This window comes from Falco punctatus (assembly GCF_963210335.1).
Source record: "Falco punctatus genome assembly, chromosome: 3".
NCBI lineage: Eukaryota > Metazoa > Chordata > Aves > Falconiformes > Falconidae > Falco > Falco punctatus.
In genome coordinates, this window is record NC_137582.1 from 83,476,604 (window position 1) to 83,500,182 (window position 23,579).

Below are 23,579 nucleotides of genomic sequence, written 5' to 3' on the forward strand. Positions count from 1 at the left end.
CTTTCACTCTTACATGAAAGTTTTAGCCTTTGTCTTCTTCCACCAGTTTACAATTCATATAAAATGTTTTGAGAATACACAGTTTTCCGTGAAATAGATAGAAAAACTTTCCACCTCCCTGCTGTTGTTTCTTATAATATGCTCTGGCAGCTTTATGCATGATTTCACTGCACAGGACCAAGGAGCTGGAAGAATTGAGGGTAAGACATTTACTACTTGAGCATTTTTAGCATAGTTCCAAGTGTGTCTGAGGACTGCAGATGACAGAGCATATGAGACTTCTGCTGTTTATGTTACCCCTAGATACCTTTGGAAAAAATATATTGTGAAATTAATGAAATTCCATTCTGTAAACCCCTGCAGGATAATGTTTGCGACAGGTTTGTTTGGGGTTTTTTTGCTGTAGTGTTCTTGTTTTAAAGCACTACCCATGTAAAGAACAGGGATGCGATGGTGTGGCAGAAGTTTGCAATTCTCATGTAGCTGCAGGAATCTGCAAAGTATTTTGAGGTCCAACACTTGGCCTGTAGCCTCTGTGGAGTGTTCATGTTTTCTGAAAGATTAAAGAGTTGTTAAAATGTGTGCTTTTTTGCTTTCCAGAGACCACAGTTTCATCTGTCCTGTACAGCCCTGTGTTCATCAGTGATGACACAATGTGGATTAAGGAGGGCTGGCTTCACATGAGATGCTTCTTTTTCAGGAACTGTTTGGCCCGTTTCAAATGGTCAGCAGCTGTGTTTCTTTGGAGAAGGGGCTTGTGAAGGCTTTTCGAAGCGAATAATCCTGCTACCACTTGAGTGCTGTGTCCCCGTGCTGGCTGTTACAGGGACAGGGGCAGCATTGCTTTGGAGCCAGGAGCTGCACCCGTGTCTTCACCGAGGGCGCCACTCGCGTTGCCTGCGCTGCTGTGTTTATCCACGGGGCAAGGCGCAGCCATCTTGTGCTCCGCCAAGGCTCTGAGCCCGAGGGGCACTTTGGCTCCTTGACCTTCTGCCGCCGTGGGACCGCCGGAGCTGGCCCTGCCCGCCCGGCAGCGCCCGGAGCTGGGAGCGGCCGGTGCTCCAGCTCCCCTTCCCAGGACCGTGGAGGCTGACCGGCGGGGAGGGTGCTGGGGCCAGCCCGCCCTTGGAACCAGCAGCCACGGCCAGTAACGGGAACTTTGGGGAGCACGTTGCCCTGTGTCTGTAGTGCAGCTCCGAGAGGGGCTGTGGGCTCCTCCGGGCCGGGCAGGAGCCAGGAGCGGGCGGAGGCCGGGCTGCGGGGCGCCATGGCGGCGGGGGCGGCTCGGAACAAGCCCCCCCGCCACGGGTTCCGAGCCGAGGCGCTTCATGTCCCTTCAGGAGTTTGCGTAAATCGGGCGTTGCTCTTGCATTTTCAAGGTCGGCGACCACCCCCGCCTTCCCCCGTTAAGCACCGCGCCGGCCTCCCCCCGCCCCGCCCGCGTTGCCCGGGCAGCGGGGCCGCGGAGCGGGGCAGGTGAGGAGCCCTGCCCTGCCCGGCCTCCCCAGCCCCGGGGCAGCACGGCCGGGGGCCGCCGTGGGACGGCGGTGAGGCTCTGCCGGCCGCAGCTCTCCCGGCGGCGTGGCCTGGCGCCGGCCTCCGAGAGATCGTAACGGTGGCCCGGGCGGGGGGCGGCCCTCAGCGCGGGCAGCGGGCCGGCGCGGCCGGGCGGTGCCCGGGGCCTTCGCGTCCCGGCCGTGTTTGGGGCGGGCTGTTGGGTTTAACTCCATACCCGACACGGCTGGCGCTGGGTGCGTGGAATGAGGGCGGGCGGGAGGTGGGAGCGGTGAGGCGGCCTCTGTGCACGGTGTTGCCGTGGGGTGGCGGCGAGGGGCGGCCAGGCCTGGCTGCGGTGACTGCGGGTTGCCTTGCTCCTTAGGGGGGTTCCTTCTCAACGTCAGGGTGCCCTGTCTCGCTGTGAGGATGACCGACCGCGGGCATAGGCTGTCCTGGGGGAGTGGGGAGTCTCCATCCTTGGAGATACTCAGCCCGCCTGGACACGGCTCCCGGCACCCCGCTCTGGGGACCCCGCTCGAGCCAGGCCTGGACTGGATCATCTCCAGAGGACCCTGCCACCCTCAGCCCTTCCATGAGACTCTGCAATTAATGGCTTACTACAGAAAAGCAGTTGTAATGCTTTTTTTTGCTTCTCTACTTTTTCTTTTCAGATTAGGTTTTTTTTTTTCTTTGACTGCTTCCCAAGAGCACCTGCACACACATGTATTCCTTCCTCGAGGTTTTTCTGTTCTCTAGCTTCTCCTGAAATCCCCTTTTTGCCTTCAGCTTCAGTCTCGTGGCTAGAGCTGTGGTTTTGAATCATTTCTGAAAGCGCGTGACCAATGTAGCAATTAAATGCACACTCTGAAGTCTGTCCCTGATGCACATTTGCTGCGTTGGAGTATGAAGATGCTGTACCCTGTCTGTATTTCTTCAGAAATGAAGTTCTAAGTATGGTTTGATCCTTAAAGGAGCCTTGAATCACAGCAGTCCCACTCCTCCATCACTGACTTTTGAGTTTTGTGGTGGGTTGTTGTGGGTTTTTTTCAATACAGAAAATATCACATGATAGGGGAGAAAGCCACCTGCCAGATACTCTTATTTTCATGTTAAAAATTCAAAATAAAGAAATCTGAAGGTATAAAGGATGCTGTTACATTGATTCCTTTTCTGATGCCATTGCTTTCACTGCTCTTCCCTTCTGCAAATAGCTGACGTGTTTTCAGCTCTTCTTGCTAAATCGGTTTAAATAGACTGTAGTTTGTCCTTGAAATGATGAGGAGAGTGCTCAGATTTCCCACCAAATGTGCTCCATTGCTACAGTGGGAGAAGGAACATATGATAACCTGTCTGTCCCTTCTTTTGGATCTTGGGCAACAGGATTCCTGCAACAAGTTAGATCCTGAGTGAGACAAGCCTGCCTGTAGAGCTATGTGAGCAAAGTGCAATACATAATTGTGGCACACGTGAATGTTTTGTTCATCACTGATTTTTTTTATGCAAGTCTGCTAGGAGCACAAATTAGTAACTTTCTGCTACAGCCTTTTTTTTTTTTTTAATATGTAAACGCAGTAGAAACTTGGTAATCTGCTTACTCTAGTTTCTGTACAAAAATGACAGGGCTCTCCTTGGCGTGCAGTAGTGAGTTTCAACATAGCTTTCACATTGGCACGTGCGGTGTGACTTGTCTGGACTGCCCATTTTGCAAATTCATATCGTGATAGGTTTGAGGAGAAAAACTGGTTTAAAAGTATCTAAAGATATCTGTTGAAGTAGTAGTTCTTCTTACCTGGAATTGTGGTTGGTGTCCAAGTGCCAGTCTTTTGCTCGGTGTTGCCATCAAGTTTAAGTTTTTTAGAGATGTGCAGTGCTTGTCTGTTCATCCTTCTGAGTCTGTCCGTTCTCCAGTAGCCCCAGCTGTCGAGTAGGACAGGCGTGAGTTTGGATACAAGCACTGTTGGCCCCCATCTGCACGCACAGTTTTTCATTCCCGTTCTGCACCTGTGAACTGCTGTTCTGTTATTTGTTTCAGGTCCTTGTAACTGAACAGGAACCGACCATGCCTCTTCCAGAAACGATGTTTTGTGCTCAGCAGATCAAAATCCCCCCTGAGCTACCTGACATTCTGAAGCAATTTACTAAAGCTGCTATTAGGACTCAGCCTCATGATGTTTTGCAGTGGGCAGCTGCGTAAGTATGATGCTCACATAACGGTGTAGTGCTATGCGTATGGATCCACAAAATCTCACTGCTCCTGCTTATTGTACAGTGGAGCTGTATTTGATTATTAAGCCAACCTGTATATTGCATGCATTAAAGCTGCATGTGAGCCTTTTAAAAACAATGTAATACTTGATTTATTTTCTGTTTCATTGAAGTTTAGAACTGGCGTAGTTCTGGAATAGTTTGTTTTCCATACAGAAAATGCATCCCAATTTTTTTTGTTACTACTTTCTCTGTCCTGAAAACAAAAACTTTTTTTTTTTTTTTATCTTCCTCTCATGAGGCTTTAATTCCTGGAGTTCAAAGGAAACCTAAAAAATAGTTTTCTAATTCTTAAGCTTGCTTAGGTTTTGGGGTTGGTTTTTTTTGTTTCCAGGAACAAATTTAAGGAGTCTCCTTAAATGTTATGGGAATAGGAAGAAGAGCCTGAAAAGTTGTAACTTTCAGGTAATGGTCCATGTAATAAATCTCTTACTGTAAAGTTGATTTGTTTGAATGTTTTTTCTTCAACTTCTTTTTTTCTTTTACCTCAGAAGCTCACTATCATTTTCCTGTTCTATGGTTTGTGTGGACAAGTTCTTGAAAGGCATCTGAGATGTTCTCAGTTGAGAAGACTGAAAAATATCTGTATTCTGTACATGAGGGAGGGGAGGATGTTAACAAAGCCAAGGCTGGAGTCTGACTTGCCTGTTAAAAAGAGAAGAACCTGAAGCTGAATTGCTACAGCTGTGGTGTTGGAGAAAGGCAGCGGGACCATCTTAAAGTGATGTGGTGTTTCTTAGGAACGTGATGGGTGTGCGGTGCAGTACACCTCTGGTGGGTGGATGTGCAGTGAGCTTGCCCCAGCCCAGCAGCCAGAAGCAGCAGTCACCAGGTAGCTTGAGCCTGCTAGGACGGTGCTGGTGAGAGCACGGCGTAGTGCAGCAATGCCATGGCCACCTGGGTGGCCAGACCCCGACCTCTGCTGAAGGATTGCACCAGCTCGGTCAGAGGAGCCTCCGCAGAGGGGTGAGTGGCTGTTGCTGATCGCTCACCCCTCTTTCTGGAGTATGCTCTGGTGTGAGAGCACCAGGTCCAGACCTTGCTCTGCCCCAGGGAGTCACACGAAGCAGAGCAAGGCTGTGATCACCTGCGCTGCCAGTGTTGTAGTGCTTGTCCCTGTGAATAATCAGGTGGGGAAACATCTGGCTGAAAAATAGCCCAGGAGTTATATGTGCGTACATAGGGTGACTGTACAGAAATAGATACACAGTAATTCAGTTCTGCAGTGCTGCTTGCTGTGCATTTTGGCAAGTATTTGCACAGCATGGGATAGGCTGGGCATGGACATGGGTGACCAGGGCAGGTAAGGGAGGATGAGTGGAGAAACCCTTAAATTAGACCTACCACTGACTGACAGAAAACAAAGTTTTCCTTGCACAGTTCAGTTTGTTGGCAAGTTATGGCAGAGGTGATCGCTCTTAAGGCTGTGGTAGCCTTATAATTAAAAGGACATTCATCTAATTCCCTTTATGCTCTAGTCTTAAATTTTATTTTGGAGTGGATGGAAATAGAAATGCTGATGAGAGAGTTGCAGCGCACATAGCCAGTTGTGCTTTTTGGGTAGAGTGTGAGGGGAATGTGTGCTTAGGTGACCATCAATCATATGGGAAGAGCCCGCATTTTGGTTTGCAAGCACACTCCGATGTTAATAAATCACTTGCTGCTTTTGCCACTAAAAAGAAAGGTGGCATCTGGGCACAGGGAGATGGGAGTTGTGTGTGTGGGCAGCTTGCTGAGAGCTGCCGCTCTGGCATGGGAGAGTGTGGATTCATTCACTGAACTGTAAGAGCACTTCCTTTTGTGCAGCTTGTAATAGCCATAGGCATTGAAGTGTGTTGCTCTTCCTGTTCACTTAGGTATTTTTCAGCATTATCAAAAGGCGAGCCCCTTCCTGTGAAGGAAAGGATTGAAATGCCTTTAGCAACAGAGAAAACAGATGCTGTGTTAACACCGGGACTCCTTAAAATCTTGCACAAACAGGTACAAACTGGCCTTTTATCAAATGCCAGTGCTGTCAAGGAACGCCGATGTGTTGGAGGTGGCTGGGGAGATTGACTGTTATGTATTTGATGTATTTTGGGAAGGGACTGCGTTCGTTGTTTCATTCTGGTTTTCGGAGTTCTTATTGTGATACCATGGTTTTGTTTAAAGCTTTCTCCCAAAGGCATGGTGAATGTTGCAGAACTGAAGGAAAAATGGAAGCACCTGTGCTTGCCAGAAGAGCAGCTGAACGCTATCCTGCAATTGGACAATTTTGGGAAGGAGGTGGAATGGATGAAGGTTCTGGCACTTGCGTGCAGTGCGCTTGGCGAGGTACGTTCAAAGCAGGAGCCCTCATACCCAAACAGAAACGGTTATATATGATCATATATGAGGCAGACCATAAAACAATTAATGCAAATAGACTTTGAAGAATGGTGATTACTTTTGCAGCAACTGGCAAAGTGGCTTGCATGTTTACTTCTGTTCTCCACCAGCTTTTGTTCAGGGGAGTTTAATGAGAAAGATGTCTAAGTCCTCCGTTTACTGGGATGACAGTAGAAGAGCAAGCATGCCTGCAGGAAGCTTGGGCCATGAGAGAGAGGGTGACAGAGGAATGATGCTTATGGCATCAGTGTAAATGTCCATGGAGGAGAACCAAAGGGAGAAATTAAAACATCAATTTTAGATTGATTGTGTAGTCAATTAAATTTTCACAGAAGCAGTTAATGTTATTAAATCACCATGTAATTCTTTTAATGTCAGTAATAAAATCTCAGCAGAGCATTTCAACAGAATGAGAGATTATAAAAGGCACTAAGCTGATGTTCTCATGAGGTATAATACTTTTAATGATTTCTACAGTAGGGAAGAGAGGGTACTAAAAAGAAAATACATATTAAATAACATTTTGAGAATCTTGCAATATCTGGAAGCTCTGAATGTTGGCCTGGTGATGCAATTGTGTGTGCATATATATTTAGTCATTTCTAACTGTATTTCTTGATTCCAATCCTCCTCCTGACATGATTTTGTAGTTTGAGCTCCTTTCTTCATTTTTAAAAAAAAGTGACAGCAACGTTACTTACTTAAAAAAAAAATCAAACCAAAAACAGGGTCACAGGAACCTCATTCTAATGGAGCTAGACAGACTAAATTTACCTCCGTCTATCCTTTCATCCTTTCAGATATTAACTGAATGATTTGATTTCAGCTCTGTATAATGAAACCTAAACTTCGTTTTCCTAAACCAGAAAGAAAGACATGCACAAGAAATTTACATTCATTTCCTGCAGCTGTAAAATGTGTTCGTAGTTCAGTGGGGTCACAGTTAAGATAGGAAAGTAGACAAGTATGAACCTCTTAAGAACATCAGTCATCTGAAGTATCTTTCTGTAAAGCACTGATGTGTTTTTTACAGCCTTGGAGAAATCACCACACAGGTAGCCTGTTAAATTGTCTTTCAAAGGTGGCAAAATTGAAGTGAATAACTGCCATATTGTGAGAGAGACAGCGGCAGCTTGGAGTGGTAGGAGCAGGAATGACAGTAGAAAGGTAGCAAACTGCAGAGGGTGGAGTCTGCCATCATATAGGCAACTGCCTCTCCTTCCCTGGAGAGGCTTCCCAGAGGAGGAACCGCGTTAAGTAAAACTGTTAAAGGATTATAAAATGACATTTCTTTGGCCTGTGTTCTGGGTCTTGAAAAGATGCTGCATTTATTTTGAATATTGCTGTTCTACTGTTTGGAAATACTTCTATTTTTACAAAGTCATTGCTTCCTTGTTAATGAAGAGGTAAGGATAAAGTTTGAAAACGTTACAGTAAAAATATTACTACTTGGGTTAAAAAGGTCTGTGGTTTTTTTGTTTTGTTTTGTTTGTTTCTTTGTTTTAATGGCATCCAACCAGTCTTTGACTCAGTGAAGCTCAATGCTGAATTTTTCCACACATTTCCTGTATAACTTACAATGCATAGGGCACTGTATGGAATAAAGGATTTCTTTCAAAGTGTATTTCGAACTAATACTTTGAGGCATGTTTGTTTTAAGGGAACTTGGATTTTATTGGGCTTTGACTAAACTGAAATACTTTTTGCCTTAGTCTATTTTCTACTAACTACTAAAATGGAACTTGCATACAGATAAGAAAAACAGTAGATATCAGCACTCCAAAAAATTCACATTGTATGTCATGTGTCATAATAAAATATCACGACACATGATTAATATCATGTTTCATAATAAAAATCATCAAACCCATATGAATTTTCTGGCATTTGTAGATTTGTTTGTCTTAACTGCTGCTGAGAATTCATTTAGATCCATCGAGGTAATAAATACACAGACATGCCACCAGATACAGGGATGTTGGAGCTTTTACAGCAGCAGAGCAGAGCAATTCAGCCATACCAGAGATAGGGCTCAGACGACCCTATGCAATCTTTAAACATCATGGGATTCTGGTCTTTTTTACTCCTGTTTCTACTAGGGCTTCATTATTGTTTCCATCCCTGGACCTGCACTGGAGGGTAAATGTGGGGTTGAAAGCTGGGCGACAATGATAAAGCCTTAATCTCATTTACACTTACTTTTAGTGGCTTACAGTGTGGATTTTGTCATGGTATGCAAAGGATGTTCATGGCCCTCATAGTGTTCCTCTTGTTTCTTGACTGAATCCCCTGCAGTCCTTACTAAGTTCAATGAAACACGCCTGTGAAATCTTAACAAGGGACCCAGAAGGCGGAGCAGCTCGCGTTCCCTTTGAAACCTTCTCATTCCTTTACTCATATTTGGCCAGTATTGATGGAGAGATACCAGAGGAGAAAACTGAGGCATTCCTCCGCAGAATTAAAGAACAAGCGTAAGTAAAAATCCATGCATGGCATTTTAGTTTATTGATCACCTCTGGGTTCTCTGTAAACTTTAATTTCAGGTAAACAGTCTATCCTTACTTTGGGCATACCCGTGATGGCAGGAGTAAAGGTTGACCAAGGTTATATCAAGTGTACAGAGTTATATCTTGTTGTCATCACTGGGGTTTGATCTGTTAAATGATAAATTGTTACTTATCCCTCTTTCTTTGAAATATTGAAGTCACTGTCTGGTGGTATAATTTTCCCCGTAGGGAGCAGTTATATACAGGTTTGTATCATCTGCATATTACTGGTACTGGAACCAGCAGCATCTTATGCGCTGCTCTTTTGATTTAAATAGATCGTGAACCAGAGAGAAAATTGGGAATTCCCACTTGAATTCAGAAGTTTCTATTGTGTTTCTCCTGGATTACTTCTCCCTAGAAATTTTCTTGAGAAAACATCTGGTATGCACTTAGTCTTAAATGGTTTGGGTCTTCAAATTTTTTAATGTTAGCTATGGTAAATTGTGATTCTTGGAATGGTCTTGGTGTTGGTTGCCTCCAGTGGGTATAAAGGACAAAAGACACATAGTCCCACCTGAAATCTTCATCCTGTTTTGATGTTTGCACCAAGTCGGGGTGGTTGGGTACATTTCTAGTCTGTTGTGTTCCCCTTTCTGCTCGCTGTGAGATAGATCAGTTTATAGTTCAGTGTCAGTCTTGTCGGTGAGCCATGAACTGATGTGGCTCTTCACAGCAGGAGGTCTGTAGGCTGAAGGTTAAGCAAAACTCCCTGCCTGGCTGTCTGCTTGGCTATCACCGACAGGTCTCTTGTGCTGTTGTGTAATCTTTGACTCGCTACATAATGAAGAGGCAAGGTTTTCTCCTGCATCATTAGGTGTCCTTCACAGGACTGGGTAGAGCATACCTTGATGGCGGTCGGTCCCTTCAAATGCCATTTTCTGATATACTGTCACTGTCGTTGGTGCTCACAGCTTCTTTGTTCTGAATACTTCTGGACACTTGCACTTCATGACGATCAATAGGATATTTGCATAGTTTGGCTACCTTTTTTCTTGAGCACACCAATGCTATTCTGTTGCTTTAGACTGATGGCTGATCACATTTTTGTCAACCTCTACAACAGCAAAAAGCTTAAAATTCATAGACTTGTACTAACAGCTCTGCTAACTAGGCCTAACTCACGCTAACTGCTACAGGTAAAAATCTCAAATAGACTGGTTATGTGAAGTCTCGTGCCCACAAAATGTAAGCGTCAAAATCTCTTAACTTTGCAGCAGATGGAGGAAAGAATCGATCAAGATACTGCATATATTCCTGCTAGAATTATCATGGAATTAGCATCAGGAATATATGAAAATGACAGTGTCTTCAATCTAGCTCTCAGTGATAACTCCCACTCATTTTATCTGTAGTCATAAATAGGTCGCACAAATTGCACTTTATTTTTGATCAGCTTTAAAAGATCTGTTAACAGGCTTGTCCCTCGAGTGCTGCCTACATGGCATGTTTGCATAGATACTTACTCTTACCACCATCTATCTGGAATTGATCTCTGTCTGGGGTGGGTTGACCCTGGCTGGACACCAGGTGCCCACCACAGCTGCTCTGTCACTCCCCTCCTCAGCTGGACAGGGGAGAGAAAATGTGACAAAACGCTTGTGGATCAAATTAAGAACAGGGAGAGATCACTCACCAATTACTATCATAGGCAAAACACTCAACCTGGGGAAATCAGTTTAATTTATTACCAATCAAATCAGAGTAAGGTAATGAGAAATAAAATGGAATCTTAAAAATCTCTTTCTTCTCCCCTCCCTTTGTCGTGGGCTCAACCTCACTCCCGATTTCTCTACCTCCTCTCCCCAAGCAGTGCAGTGGGGCAGGGAATCAGGGTTATGGTCAGTTCATTGCATGTTGTCTTTGCTTCTCCTTCCTCCTCACACTCTTCCCCTGCTCCAGCATGGGGTCCCTCCCATGGGAGACAGTCCTCCATGAACTTCTCCGATGTGAGTTCTTCCCACAGGCTGGAGTTCTTCACAAACTGTGAAGTGTGGGTCCCTCCCATGGGGCACAGTCCTTCGGGAACAGCCGCCTCCAGCATGGGTCCCCCATGGGGTCACAAGCCCGGCCAGCAAACCTGCTCCAGTGTGGGCTTCCCAGTGGGTCACAGCCTCCTTCAGGCACATCCATCTGCTCTGGCGTGGGGCCCCCCACGTGCTGCAGGTGGATATCTGCTCCACCACGGACCTCCATGGGCTGCAGGGGCACAACCTACCTCACTGTGGGCTTCACCACGGGCTGCAGGGGGATCTCGGCTCCGGTGCCTGGAGCCCCTCCTGCCCTCCTTCTGCTCTGACCTGGGTGTCTGCAGGGTTGTGCTCTCACATAGCCTCACTCTTTTCTCCAACTGCAATTGCCATTATGCAGTAACTTTTCCCCCTTCTTAAATGTCATCCCAGAGGTGCTACCACCATCGCTGATGGGCTCAGCCTTGGCCAGAGGTGGGTCCACCTTGGAGCTGGCTGGCATTGGCTCCATCAGACATAGGGGAAGCTTCTAGCAGCCTCTCACAGAAGCCACCCCTGTAGCCCCCCCACTACCAAAAGCTTGCAGTGCAAACCCAATACACTTAGATTGCCACCAGCTCTGTGTACATGGGAGCTCAAAAATGCACAAGCACGCAAATTAACTGATTTATTTTGGCATTAGTTACCAGACTGACAATTTTCAGTAAGAACCACTTTTTGATCCCACTACTCTTGCAATTAATATAACCCTCCATTGTATCTTGCCCAGCACACTAGGATTTACCATGTTAAAGTGTTGTTCTAAAACATTTTATTTTTTTCCTCTCCAGTGACCAACAAACTGGCATGGTGCTGCTCAGAAACTTTCTGCCCCCGCCTTCAACACCGTTTTGACCAAGCCTACTCTTCAGCACTAGGTTAGAGGAAAAGAGGAATAAATACGTGCATGACAATAATTTGTGTTCAAAGGACCGTTATTTGCACACTGCAATACACGGTGAGCTCTTCTCTGGCACTTCCTTTCTTTATTCCACTCCTGAAATTGCCCTTCAGTGGATGTTAATTGAATACATGGTTACACTGTTCTCCTGCCTCAAACACTGATGCTCGCACCTATGGAGGGATACCTTGTTATCTGTTTATGTTCACTTAAAAGGTATTTTGTTACGGATCTTCCTACCTATACTTTGTAAGTGATTGTGAGAAAAGTAGTAAACCACAGAATTAAATCTAGAGAAGACTGGACAGCTGTAACTAGTGCATTTCTCATTATGCTTCTAGTAGCACTGACTGGGTTTTTGGACTCTTATACAAATACAGCTTGTCTTTTGATGACCTCGTCTGCATGAACACACTCTATTAATAGTTTTACCAAGCCTTACTCAAGAGAACTTCATGAGAACCCTGTGCCCGAGCTGGAAAAAGAAACATCAAATCAAGAAAGGACAATGGTTTTACATTGTTTTCCCTCTAATTAGGACCCTTTCAGAACTCAAATGCTTTCTCCATTTTTAGATGGACTTAATTCTAATTAAGGATCTGTTTTAAAATACATCCTGTTTTTCAAAAAGCTACTGCATTTGTCATGTAGGTGAGAAATGCCTGACAGAGTTCAGTTTGGGTTTGAGTTGGACAGCTGTAGTAGGTACAGAAGTCTGAATCAGTCAGAATTAGACCAAGTATTTAGTAACAGATAATCATGCTTAATTGCAGAAAAATTTGAGTAAGACAGGATACTAGGGGCTACAATAAAACTGGAGATTCCATTGACAGCGGCGGCCAAAATCAGGAACGTATGGAGTGCCCTCTACTGGCAACTCAACCAAACATTAAGTATTGCAGGGAGGAAAGTTGGATCTGCAAGCTTGTACTTTTATAGTTGCTTATTTTGTTGAGGTAACAAGCTTGGTTGATGATGGCTGACCTTGCTATAGTAGATTGTGTGAGAAATTAACAGGAACAGAAATTGATATAGTAAAAATCTCACTGAGCTTAAGTGGAACCCTCCTGCACACCCTTAGTATGTACCGGCATGTCTTACCAGCCTCTGTGACTAATACTTGTATATTAATCTACTCCTTGTAGTTATTTCTGGAAGAAAAGGGGTACGCACCCAGCGTTTGGCAATCAGCAGTATTACAAGTTTCTTTGGTGTCTCCCCATTAGTTTCTATGGAGAGCTGTATTCTCATCATATTTGCCAGATGACACTGATCATAAATTTCTTTGAGCATGAGCTTAGGAACAGTAGCTTTCCCGTTACTGTCCTTTTACCACTAGCTGCAGCTGAGGACATTTTAGTCTGTTAGAGAACTCTGCGATCTTCCCTCTTCCTTCTGGTACATGCTGTAACTAGGCAGTAACTGCCGTCTTTCTGGAACACTGTTCCTAGAGGTGACAGTGTCAGAGGTAGGAGGGGAGCTCTCTTCGTGCCTTTTCCATTTGTAACTGATCCTAGACTCCAGGGATTAGCTCTGTTCTGTATCTGCTATGGGCCAGGAAGGCAAGTTAGTACAGCCTTCTCACACTAAACTCCAATAGCTGAGAGAATATGATTTATTAACAGAAGCAGTAGTGTTACAGATTTACACATTTTCTGATATACACGCTGCTTCCATCTTGACAACCTTCACACTTCTTCTGTTTTTGTCTCCAAGCACAGCTGTGATGCAACACCAGTATTAACGTACACAGCATTACTGTCCCTGGCACAATGGCAGTAACGATAGCTCCTGTACAAGCTGTTTTTTGAATGGCTGACAAACAAAATAATTAGGTTCTTGTTTCTACTTTCTTCTTTTATGGTTGTGATATTTGTCTTCATCCCTGAAACAAAATCACAAACATTGTGTGGGCTGTTAGGTTCAGACTGACAAAATCTGAAGGGGATGGGGGGGGACAGAGAAAGCTCTTGTAATCACGTCCTCTTCTAAGGAAAGAAAGTAAACTACTTTAAGACAGTTTGCTTCCTATGCTGTTTTAATTGAGGCCTTCCCACGCAGCACCATAGCGGCAATCAGTTTAGGATGAACAGCATCACTGTGTAATGAAGCCAGATTTGAGACTAGTGATCACTCCCATCCATGAGTTACCTACAGCATTTCTGCTGCATAGCAGCCTAAACCTTTGCTCAAACACAGGTTTCACCTATGGTGCTGCAGATGCAAATGTGCCTTTGTTTGATGGCCTAGATTTGTTTTCTTTTGCCTAGAAATATGTCCAGAACTTGTGAAGAGCAACAGCATTGCTTTGAAGCATCTACCATAGAAAAGCTAGTCTAGTGATTGTATGTATATACATTTTAGTGAAACAAACATCCTGTTTTCTAGAGCAGAAATCAGCATTAGACATGACAAGCGCACTCAGTTAAATGGGAAATAGGTTCCCCTATGCACATGCTGATGAAGAAGTACAAGCTAATCCTGTAGCCTGCGGCTGAAAGTCTCACCTTTCAGATGCGAGTAAAGTCTGGATCACAGTTTGTGATTCTCAGCATGTTCTCTGTAGTATTAGTAGGTTTACACCTATATGTACTATATATGAGATTAGCCTAGTTTTTAAGTGGACTAGATATTCTAATACTCTGCACTAAATTCTCATGGGCGATGGCTACAGCTGCCTGATTCAGAGGCAGGAGTCAGCTGTCACTATTTATGCTCACCTCTCTCTTTTTCTCCGAGTATCTCTGTCTTTGCCTCTTTCACGACTCCTTTTCCGTTTATTTGGACTCCTGCTGCTCTCTCTCCTATGCCTGGTGCATTCCATATCCTTAGAGCTTCCTGCAGACTGCCGTGAGTCCACTGAGGCTGATCGCCTGTCTTCCTTTCTGAAAAAAAATTATTTTATTCAATAAAAATAGTTTCAGTCACTATTGTTCTCATACCAGTTTTGTAATATAATGACCTACTAACGGTGTCAGACAGAGGACGTAACTTTTATTAAGTGTTTCTATCTCCCCAAGAAATACAATACCTGCCAAAAGAGGCCCAAAGACCATGCTCTTACATGTCTGCACATCTCAGCACACTATTTAGTAGTTATTTCTTACAAACACTGCCCCTCTGTTTTACCACCTCTGCTCATGAAACAGGGGGCAGTAGAAGGGGTTCACTGTTTTGCTTTAAATCCCTAACTCTTCAACCACCTGCCTTCAGCTGCTACTTACAGCTGGAAAACCCAGCCAGCCTGATCTCCTGTACAGCATTTTCATTCACCTTCATTTTAATGCTGAAAACAAAATACCTCAAGTGTCACTTTTTAATTTGTTTCAACATTTTCACCTCAAAGCTCTCCTGAAGAAGCGCAAATACGCTATCACTAGTTCATGACCATTTTTATTTCAGCAGTTAATGGCTGGAAGAGTGTGCAGTGTTGCTTGACATGGGAAGAAATAAGTATACATAAAACACACTGCTGGTTAGCACAGCAGCAATCAGAGTGATATGAACTGTAAAGGGTCCCCGTATTTAGTAAGTTACAAAAACCTTTTATCTGAGGTATTTTTATATTATATCTACCATAGCATTTCCTGTCATGTGGTAGGGAAGGGGAAGAAGCTGCATACTTGTATCTTCCAGTGTCCTTTTGTTTCCCAGCTATCACATACATATGTATTTAGACACAGAGGAAACACTATTCATTCCCCAGCTCCACCAGAAACCACCTGTTCAACTGGATCCCTTGCGACCTACCTCCTTACCCCTGAAAGAAAGCTAAAAACTCAATTTCCCCCATCCTTCATGCAGGCAGAGCTTCTCAAGCAAGAGCTTAATAGAATTACTATGAAATTGTGCATATGTCTCAGCCAAGGTTGGCACGTCAACTGTGGCATACCTTCCTGAAGATTTTGACTTCCCTCCTTCACATATCTCTGCGTTATCCAACCTGTTCTCCTCCTGCCAGTGATTGCTGAGTTCTTCCATATGCACGCCAATCACATCCCGAATCACCTGGAGATTAAGATATATTAAAAAAGAACAAGAAAAGCAGCATGTCATGGTAGTCGCCTAAACTAGCAACTAGGCAGCAGAAGGTATACATCTCCAAAAATAAAGATGCCCCCAAACCCTATCCATCAGGATGTTTGAATGGAAAGTCTGATTTGCAGAAACAGGTATTTCAGCATAAATTTAAATAGAACCATTTCACATCAGACAGTCAACTATATCTTTCTGGCATTTTCAGCTTCAAAATTTAAGTCAGAAATGCTCCTGTTGTTTGTAACTTGTCGCAATAAACCAAAAAACAAAATCAGGTTCTTCCACAGTTTGCAACTCTAATAAAGGCAGGGTGCAGAAAGTGGAAAAAGAGAGACATCATCTTTGAAAGGGTTTATCACTGTTTATGCTGATACACAAGAAGCACTTTTGTGCAAAAATCTCTCTTCAGATCTCACCTCAGTGTAAGACTTCTTTGTTATGTGAACATTCTTGGCTCTATATGACTGACGCCGCCTCTTGTAGTCTCGCATTTCAGCCAGAATTTCAAGATGGGACTTTGGACCTTTCTGACTATCATCTAGCAAAAAATTGGAAGCAAAACAAATGGTCATTAGCAGGACATTAGCACCCACAGCTATGCACATCTGGTGCCTTAGTAATAAAAGTCCGAAACATAGGATATATTGTGTTCTTTCGGAAGTTTCTCCAGTTTTTAGTTAACTGGCGCAAGCTTCCTCTCCAACCTTCTTGCTAGCTGTTAGCAACACTTGTTTGGTGGCTTTTTAGTCTTGTGTAATGTAATCTCAGTCTCCTGACAGCGAGCCAAATCAATATACAGGCTTGCAATTTGGTCAAACACCTACAAAATATGGGCCATGTTTTCAAACCAAGTATTACAGTAAGACACAAGGACTGAGAAAGCCAGGTTCCGTAAAACATTTACCTGTGCAGATGACAAATACTGCCCTACCTCCTAGGCACAGCAGGGCTCAGAGGGTAACACAGATGGTTATGTTGCACTTAGTATAGTTACAAACGGGCATGACTCAACAGGGTTAAGAGACCTCAGTCCAATCCACCCATTTGTATATTGCTCAAGAGCTCCATCAGACACCTGCCAACCTTTCCTGTTCAGTTTTTACTTTTAAGAGATCTTTAATCTCATCGTCTCTTGCAGCAAAGACAAAAATTCCTTCCGCTAAGATACACACAATACATGAGCCAAGAGCAGAGCACCAAGGCTTTCTCGGAAGGAAAACAACATAAAGGATACCGAACTAGTGTTTTCCGATGCCATGTCTTCATTGTGGCTTTTAAGAACAGTACGCTTTTCACAATAGAAATAGCACAAGCAATTCAGTTTGGCTTTCAACAAGACTCATCAAACTACATGAAGTTCGGAGCCATAAATTCAACAATAGATCATTCTTCAAACCTTGGGTGATTTTTGCTGCTAAATCCACAAAGAGATCACTGTCATTTTCCATTATTTGGGATCTAGATCTCTGTTTCTTTGTTTCCTCAACAACATAATCATAAAGAGCAAGGCGATCAGCTTGAGTCAGGTCACAGGTGAAACGTTTGTGATTTTGAGGAACTTCTACAGGCAGTGATGAGTAAGATCCTGGAGGTTGAACAGACAGCTGCTATTAGTAAAAGAGCATAATTACACAGGAAAACCCCATGAAGCTCAGCAAACAAACAATGCAGTAGCCACCCATGCTGTTTTCATTCTTCCCCTACATATATGTAAGAAGTTTCACCCATCTTAATTTGAAAGGATAAAAACTGCTCCAAGAAAAAGAAACCCTCCCTAGCCCCATGCAGGCTGTTTAACCTCTCTTGACTGCTTACACTGCTAGTTACGGGGTTTTGTATGCTTTGAATGGACTGTACCAGATTAGATCACAAGGACACTCTGTGTTGTCCCATCAGTTTCAGCTCTTGGCTAACATGCTAAAGCAAGAGAGAGGAGGCTGCAGCTCTGACTTGCAGATTTGTCTCACTCCTAAATTTTTCTGTAAAGTACTGGCAGAACAACAGGTATTTTGCAGATAACAAGAATGAAAGCTTCCCGGAGACTAAGTAACGAGTGCTGTGCAAATCAGTCTCACTCACAGTCACTTTCTCTGCAGAGCTTTTATTATAGACTGCTGCAGGCATTTATAGCTAAAAGGGCTACAAAGGCACTTTGAAAATGGTCCAGATTAGTTCAGGTGACTGAAGTTATAAAGACAAACACACTGACTGCACACTCTTCTTTCCCTGAATGATCAGCCCAATACTCACTCTCCCCATTCCCCAGTTAAAAGACATATCCTCCAGACAATCTATTCTCAATGCATTGCAACAGCAGCCAAGTGACTTCCCTAAAGATACAGCACACAGGATTCTAGGATCTTGCCTGCAAAAAGTATTTTACTCAATAACATTCAAATTCCCAGCAACCATTGACCTGACCTCCATAATCCTGCTCCCCTCAACGCAACCCTTCCCTGCATGGCACAATCCCACACGGACATACATCTCCAGAAGAGCCAACACATAAGACAGGGTGTGTGCAGGAGCCTTCACAACAGCAAAGCTACTGCTTCCCTACATTATTCAGCACTTAATGGAAGCTGGGCAATCTTTCACATCCTGCTTTCACTAAAGACACCAAAGAGGAAGAGAAGCCACAATGACTCTACAACAACAAATCTAAAATAGTTTCCTCATTACTGTACTTGTAGCCTAAACCAGAACTTTTCTAATCTGAACTAGCACATGAATAGTAGAATTTTATTTGGAAAATGCACTGTTCTTACATGGTCATAGAAGCCCATAAAAGTGCCCTAATAGTTATACGTTTGTGATTTTACATAAATTTCACAATTTGCAATTAAAACCAGCTTTCCTGTCCTAACATATAGCTATTCTAATATTCTAAATAGGGTTAGAATTTTTACAAAAACCAAAGAAGGAAAATTACTTCCTTTGATACAGTTAGTCAAAAGAAAATTTGCCATGAGAAATGCTTTCCATTTGTTTCTATTGCCAAAGACTTTAAATTAAAGAATTCCAAGTCAGTAAATCTTACAACAGGCCAAGATGCCACAATGAAAACCACCCCTATGCAGTTTTAGTTTAACTTCAGAGAAATGCAAGCTTGCAGTCAAAACTGAAGAGGTGAACGCCGGCACGTAGTGGTTCACTGACCAATCTCTGCAATGCACCACTTGATAAAGGGTTTATCTCTTTCTTCCCTACTTGGACGTGCCTGTGTCAAATGAATGAGTTACCACTTCCCTCCAGAGGAAACGCATCCGACGCGCTCCAGAGACAGTGCCCACCACATGAAAGCTCCTTCCCAAGCAGCTGTCTGTTAAGGCTCTTCTTGGTGTGCCAGAGAAACAAAGACAACACAAAAGCTATGCCTGAGCACGCACTGCTATATTGGACTGTCAGGAAAGTAGAACAAATTTACTTTTCCTTCTGAATCATTCTGTTTACCAAACTAAAGGATGACAGACAGTAAATGCTGTATCTTTCAGGTGCTGAAATAATTTCCAAACCGTATGCTGCAGCTCTACAGTGGTTTCTATAGGTAGCCCTACTTTTCTACTTTGTCTTGGTATGAACTCTCAAAGAGTAACATAGCTCAGTCGTGGTCCTCGCACTTGTCACAAAACCCACTGAAATAATGGAACTAATGAGCTGAGAGCAGTGGCAGAGGGCAATGTCATATTTTCAGATCTGTCAGCATATTTCTTATACAACTCCTTAGGATAGTCTTGAAACAATACAACATAATAACAAGTACATTGTTTGGTTTTAGATCTGAGGAGTGGTGGACAAGCACATACAGCTCACGCCTAGCAATTAATCCTTAAACAAAATATTACATAAGGAACCATTAAATGAAGAGCAAGGCTGGAGGCAGCATTAGAAGAGTTTGGGCCACAAAGAGAAGGGTAATAGCAGAAAATGCAGGCAGAAAGTGAAGTGTAGGTGGTGGGATGGGATGTGAAGGACTAGTGCTTTAAGAAACTCCTGAATCTTGCAGTGTTGATTTTCCAGTCTGAAGAGAACCACAGGTGTGAGCACAACAGACTCAAATTCTCTTATCTAGTCACCCCAAGTAGAGAAAGTTGTTATGCTCCAAAACATACAAGGGAAGGAATATTAAAAATAAAGAAATAAAAATCCTCACAGCAGTTCACAAGTGGAACAAAGGAAGCTGCAAGGTGGGAGACAAGAGCAGCTCACCGCATGAGAGCTGATGAAGTCTTCTCAGTACCTGCTTGCTACTTACCTTCACTGTAGCCTGTACCGTCTTTTGCACTTTGAGCTCTAGCTTGCTTAACAATGTGAAACTGTAGATCTTTATCTGCAGACACAGAAGACATAAATATCATACAAATTTTACATCAAGTAGTTGCTAGGCCTAGTCTTTATTCCCCCACCTCTGAGACATGGTATGTTACAGAACACTATAGTTCTATTCATGCATAACGTAAAGTCTGAACTAAAAATATAATTTTAATCTATTCCATATTTGAACAGAAGGGAGAAATAAAAAAAAAAAAAGGATTTCTGGGTTACAGGGATATGGAAAAAGAAATAATGCAACTCTCTTCTGTACCATTGTTATATCCCCAAATTCCAGGGCCAGTTTTTCCACCTTCTAAGCATGCATGTCAATACACTTTCTGCACTTCATGTAAGGAAAACATAGAAATAACATGGAAAAGAATATAAGGAGGGGTGGGTGGCGGGGAGTGGAATCCTCCTTGAATTTGAAGATGAAAACAGTGAAGTGCCCTACAGAGCAGAATTACACAGCCACGGAAATGTAACAAGGGTAAATTAAGGTAAAGTACAACGGTGAAAAAATAAACCCACAGGTGGGAGCACTCACGTTTTCTCGGGAGGGCTTGGAGAATTTGCACTGACAAGGCAGTGGGGTGGGCTACCGCCAGGACCCGGGCCCTGCCCCGCCAGGTCTCCCCTCAGCCCCTCATCCTCTGTAGCCCCTGGGGTGTCCCCTCAGTCCCCTCCTCTGTCCCCCACCCCCCCGGGTGCCCCCTCAGCCCCAGCCGCCCCCCGGGGGCGGGACGGCCCCGTCAGGCAAACCCTCCACTCACCCATGGCGACGGTGGGAACCTTCAGGTTTTCGTAGAAGAAGCTGGAGTCGTACATCTCCGCCTGCGGGACCGAGCGGCTCAGCCAGGGCCCCGGGGCCGCCCCCAGCGACACCGGCTCCGCGCTCGGCCCGGCCAGCGAGGCCCCCCGCCCGCGCCCCCCGCTCCGCCGGGCTGGCGACACCCCCCGGGCAGCAGCACCAGCCCCGCGCCCCCGCCCCGGTAACCGGCCCGGCCGCCCACCTCCTCCTCGGCGGAGTAGCCCATCTTGCGCAGCCGGCAGGACGCGGCGTGCCTCTCCAGCGACGCCCGGGGGACGCGGTGATGGCTGTCGTAGGGGCACAGCACCCGCTCCACCTGCCGGCGGGACACGGGTCAGCGCGCCCCGCCACCCCCTCACCCCCGGGCCCAGCCGCCGCCCCGCTCCCCCGGCGCAGCCCCCGCCGCCGCTTTACCGCGTCCCCGAGCCACACCGCGCAGGGAGCCGCCATGGCAGCGCGGCGGGCGCGGGCGCCGCAGCCCCGTGACCGGGGCGGGGGGCGGAGCCGGCGCCATGTTGACCGAGGGCGCTGCTGCTGCAGAGCATGGCGGGCCCGCGGCGCCACCCGGGTCGGCGGCCGGTTCGGGGCGGGGGGAGGAGGCGCTGCGGCAGCAGCCCCCCTCTGTCCTAGCGCGGGGAGGGGGCGGCAGCAGCCCCGGCGGGCGACGCGGGGCGCAGTAGGCGGCACTGGGCGCGCTGCCCGCCCACTCCCGCCCCTGCCTCCGCCGCCGGGGCCCGCGGTGCGGCGAGGCGGGGAGAGCGCCGCCTACCGGCGGGAGCGGCCAACGGTGACGCGGGGAGGCCGCGGGTCCCGCCGCCCTCTCCGGGTGCCGGGAGGCGGCCGCCGCGGCGGGGCATCCCGCAGGGCCCGGGGGGAGCACCACGCCCGGGTGCCCGGAGAGGTGCCCTGTCTCTGCGGGGCGGCCGCACCTGGGCCCAAGGCCCGGCGGGCACCAGCCGCGCGGGTGGCCGGGCGCGGGCGGAGGCGCTCGCAGCGCGGGGGCCGGGGCCGGCGGCCTGAGGGACGTGCCGCCGCCGGGCCTGGGCGGGAGCCTGCGCGGCGGCCGGTGGGGCCAGGCCCCGGGCCCTGCCCGCTCTCTGGGGGTGAGGGCTCCGGCAGCAGCGGGGTTCCCGGGAGGGCACCGTGACCCCCCTGCCCCGTTTTGGTCTTTTTGCCATGAAGGAGCAGAGCAGAGGCTGAGTGCAGCCTGCTTCCCTCCGCTAGGCCCAGGCCCGAGCTGCTTGGCAGCTTCAGCACCGGGGTGGGTGTCGGGGGGAGCTGCATGGCTGTGGCACGCCCCAGGGAGCCCTAGAGGCCGTGGGAGCGTTAGGACTCAATAAGGCTGTAACATAGGATGAGGAAAGAACAACTGTCCTAAGGAATAATTTTCACATGACTGACATTCACGCTTGCCTATTTTTGCCATCTATGAGAAAAGCACATATGACTAGAAGGAAGAGTGGGTTTAACAAGGCAGGATGGTAGGGGGAGGCAGCATGACAGATGTAGGTGCCTGAATGACTCCGGTACATCTGCTTTCGTTAGCAGATTACAGCTCTTTCTCCTGCACAGTGAATTTGAGACTCAGCTGGGATTTTAGCCCTTTGAGAGATTTGCTGTCTCTAGCTATGTTTGCCTGAGGATCTTTGACTTCACACGGCACGGAATACTTACAGTGAAGACTTCCCAGCTCCCTTTGCAATTTCATCTATGCCGTACTAGAGTATGCTTGCTAACGTTAGCATGTTTTATTGAAAGAGTAATAAGAACTAAGCAAAATTGTTCCGACCGTCTCCACTGGAAAATACCATTTTATCAATGTTATAAAAGTCATTTGACAAAGTGTCTGAGCAGGTTTGGTTTTTTTTAAGATTAAAGATTAAACAACAAATTCGATTTTGTTTATTTATAAATTAAATTGTTAGTTAAGAATCATGATCAGAACAGATGTTTTGCTTTACTAAACATTTTGAAGTAATCAAAATTATCCTAGGGTTTTCTTTTCCGTCTAAGAAACAATTCCCAGGATCATGAAACAATAAAAAAATACTGTTTCTTCCCTCCCCCTCCCCCCCCCCCTTGATGGATTTGGGGAAATGTCTGAGAAAAAAACCACCACCGGGATGAATGTTTTTCTTTCTAGAGCTCTGGGAGAAGCCTCCATCCTGTTTTACAGCACATCAGTTAGGAGGCAGCTCATGCTAGGAAGTCTGTCCTCCCATCATCCGGGTAACATTACAGCTCACCCACAACAGGCAGCAGAGATGTGCCTCGACTAATCAAAATAAGGCTGCCACGTGGAGACCGAGTGCTCAGCAGATAGTGTCTAGGTCACTGTCTGAACCAGAGAGATACCTACAGTACTTGGGCTGCAGGGAGGAGCAGAAACCCTCTTCAGGGTCTTGAAAACAGTCTGACGGATGCATTAGCAGAGACCACAGCAAAGCCTGAAACAACAGCAAAGATTAAGCTTCTGAAATAGGTTCACAAGAAAATCAAGGACAGTACAGGAAGATCACAGAATCATAGAAACACTCAGGTTACAAAAGACCTTTGAGATCAAGTCCAACTGTTAACCCAGGACTGCCAAGTCCATCACTAAACCACGTCCCTAAACACCACACCTATGTGTTTTTTAAATACCTCCAGGGATGGTCACTCAACCACCTCCCTGGGCAGCCTGCTCCAACGCCTGACCACCCTTTTGGTGAAGACATTTTTCCTAATACCCAATCTAAACCTCCCTCGGTGAAATTTGAGGCTGTTTACTCTTGTTCCGTTACTTATTATCTGGGAGAAGAGACTGACCCCCACCTGCCCACAGCCTCCTG

At 45.9% G+C, this 23,579-nt stretch overlaps 2 protein-coding genes across 2 annotated transcripts; one reads left to right on the top strand and one right to left on the bottom strand.

Moving 5' to 3' along the window:
• The first annotated feature begins 1,869 nt into the window (after positions 1–1,869).
• ROPN1L (rhophilin associated tail protein 1 like) lies at positions 1,870–11,613 on the top strand. The gene is made up of 6 exons (XM_080382059.1): positions 1,870–2,130; positions 3,530–3,687; positions 5,619–5,742; positions 5,914–6,075; positions 8,425–8,600; positions 11,476–11,613. The coding sequence occupies exons 1-6, from the start codon at positions 1,924–1,926 to the stop codon at positions 11,537–11,539; spliced, it is 891 nt and encodes a 296-aa protein (XP_080238185.1). The 5' UTR covers positions 1,870–1,923; the 3' UTR covers positions 11,540–11,613.
• SNRNP48 (small nuclear ribonucleoprotein U11/U12 subunit 48) lies at positions 11,299–21,403 on the bottom strand. The gene is made up of 9 exons (XM_080382070.1): positions 21,163–21,403; positions 20,951–21,064; positions 20,711–20,771; positions 19,879–19,953; positions 17,020–17,208; positions 16,040–16,161; positions 15,478–15,593; positions 14,306–14,470; positions 11,299–13,470 (listed from the first exon to the last, which is right to left on the bottom strand). Exons 1-9 carry the CDS (start codon positions 21,196–21,198, stop codon positions 13,431–13,433), a joined length of 918 nt encoding a protein of 305 aa, XP_080238196.1. The 5' UTR covers positions 21,199–21,403; the 3' UTR covers positions 11,299–13,430.
• Positions 21,404–23,579: the final 2,176 nt, after the last annotated feature.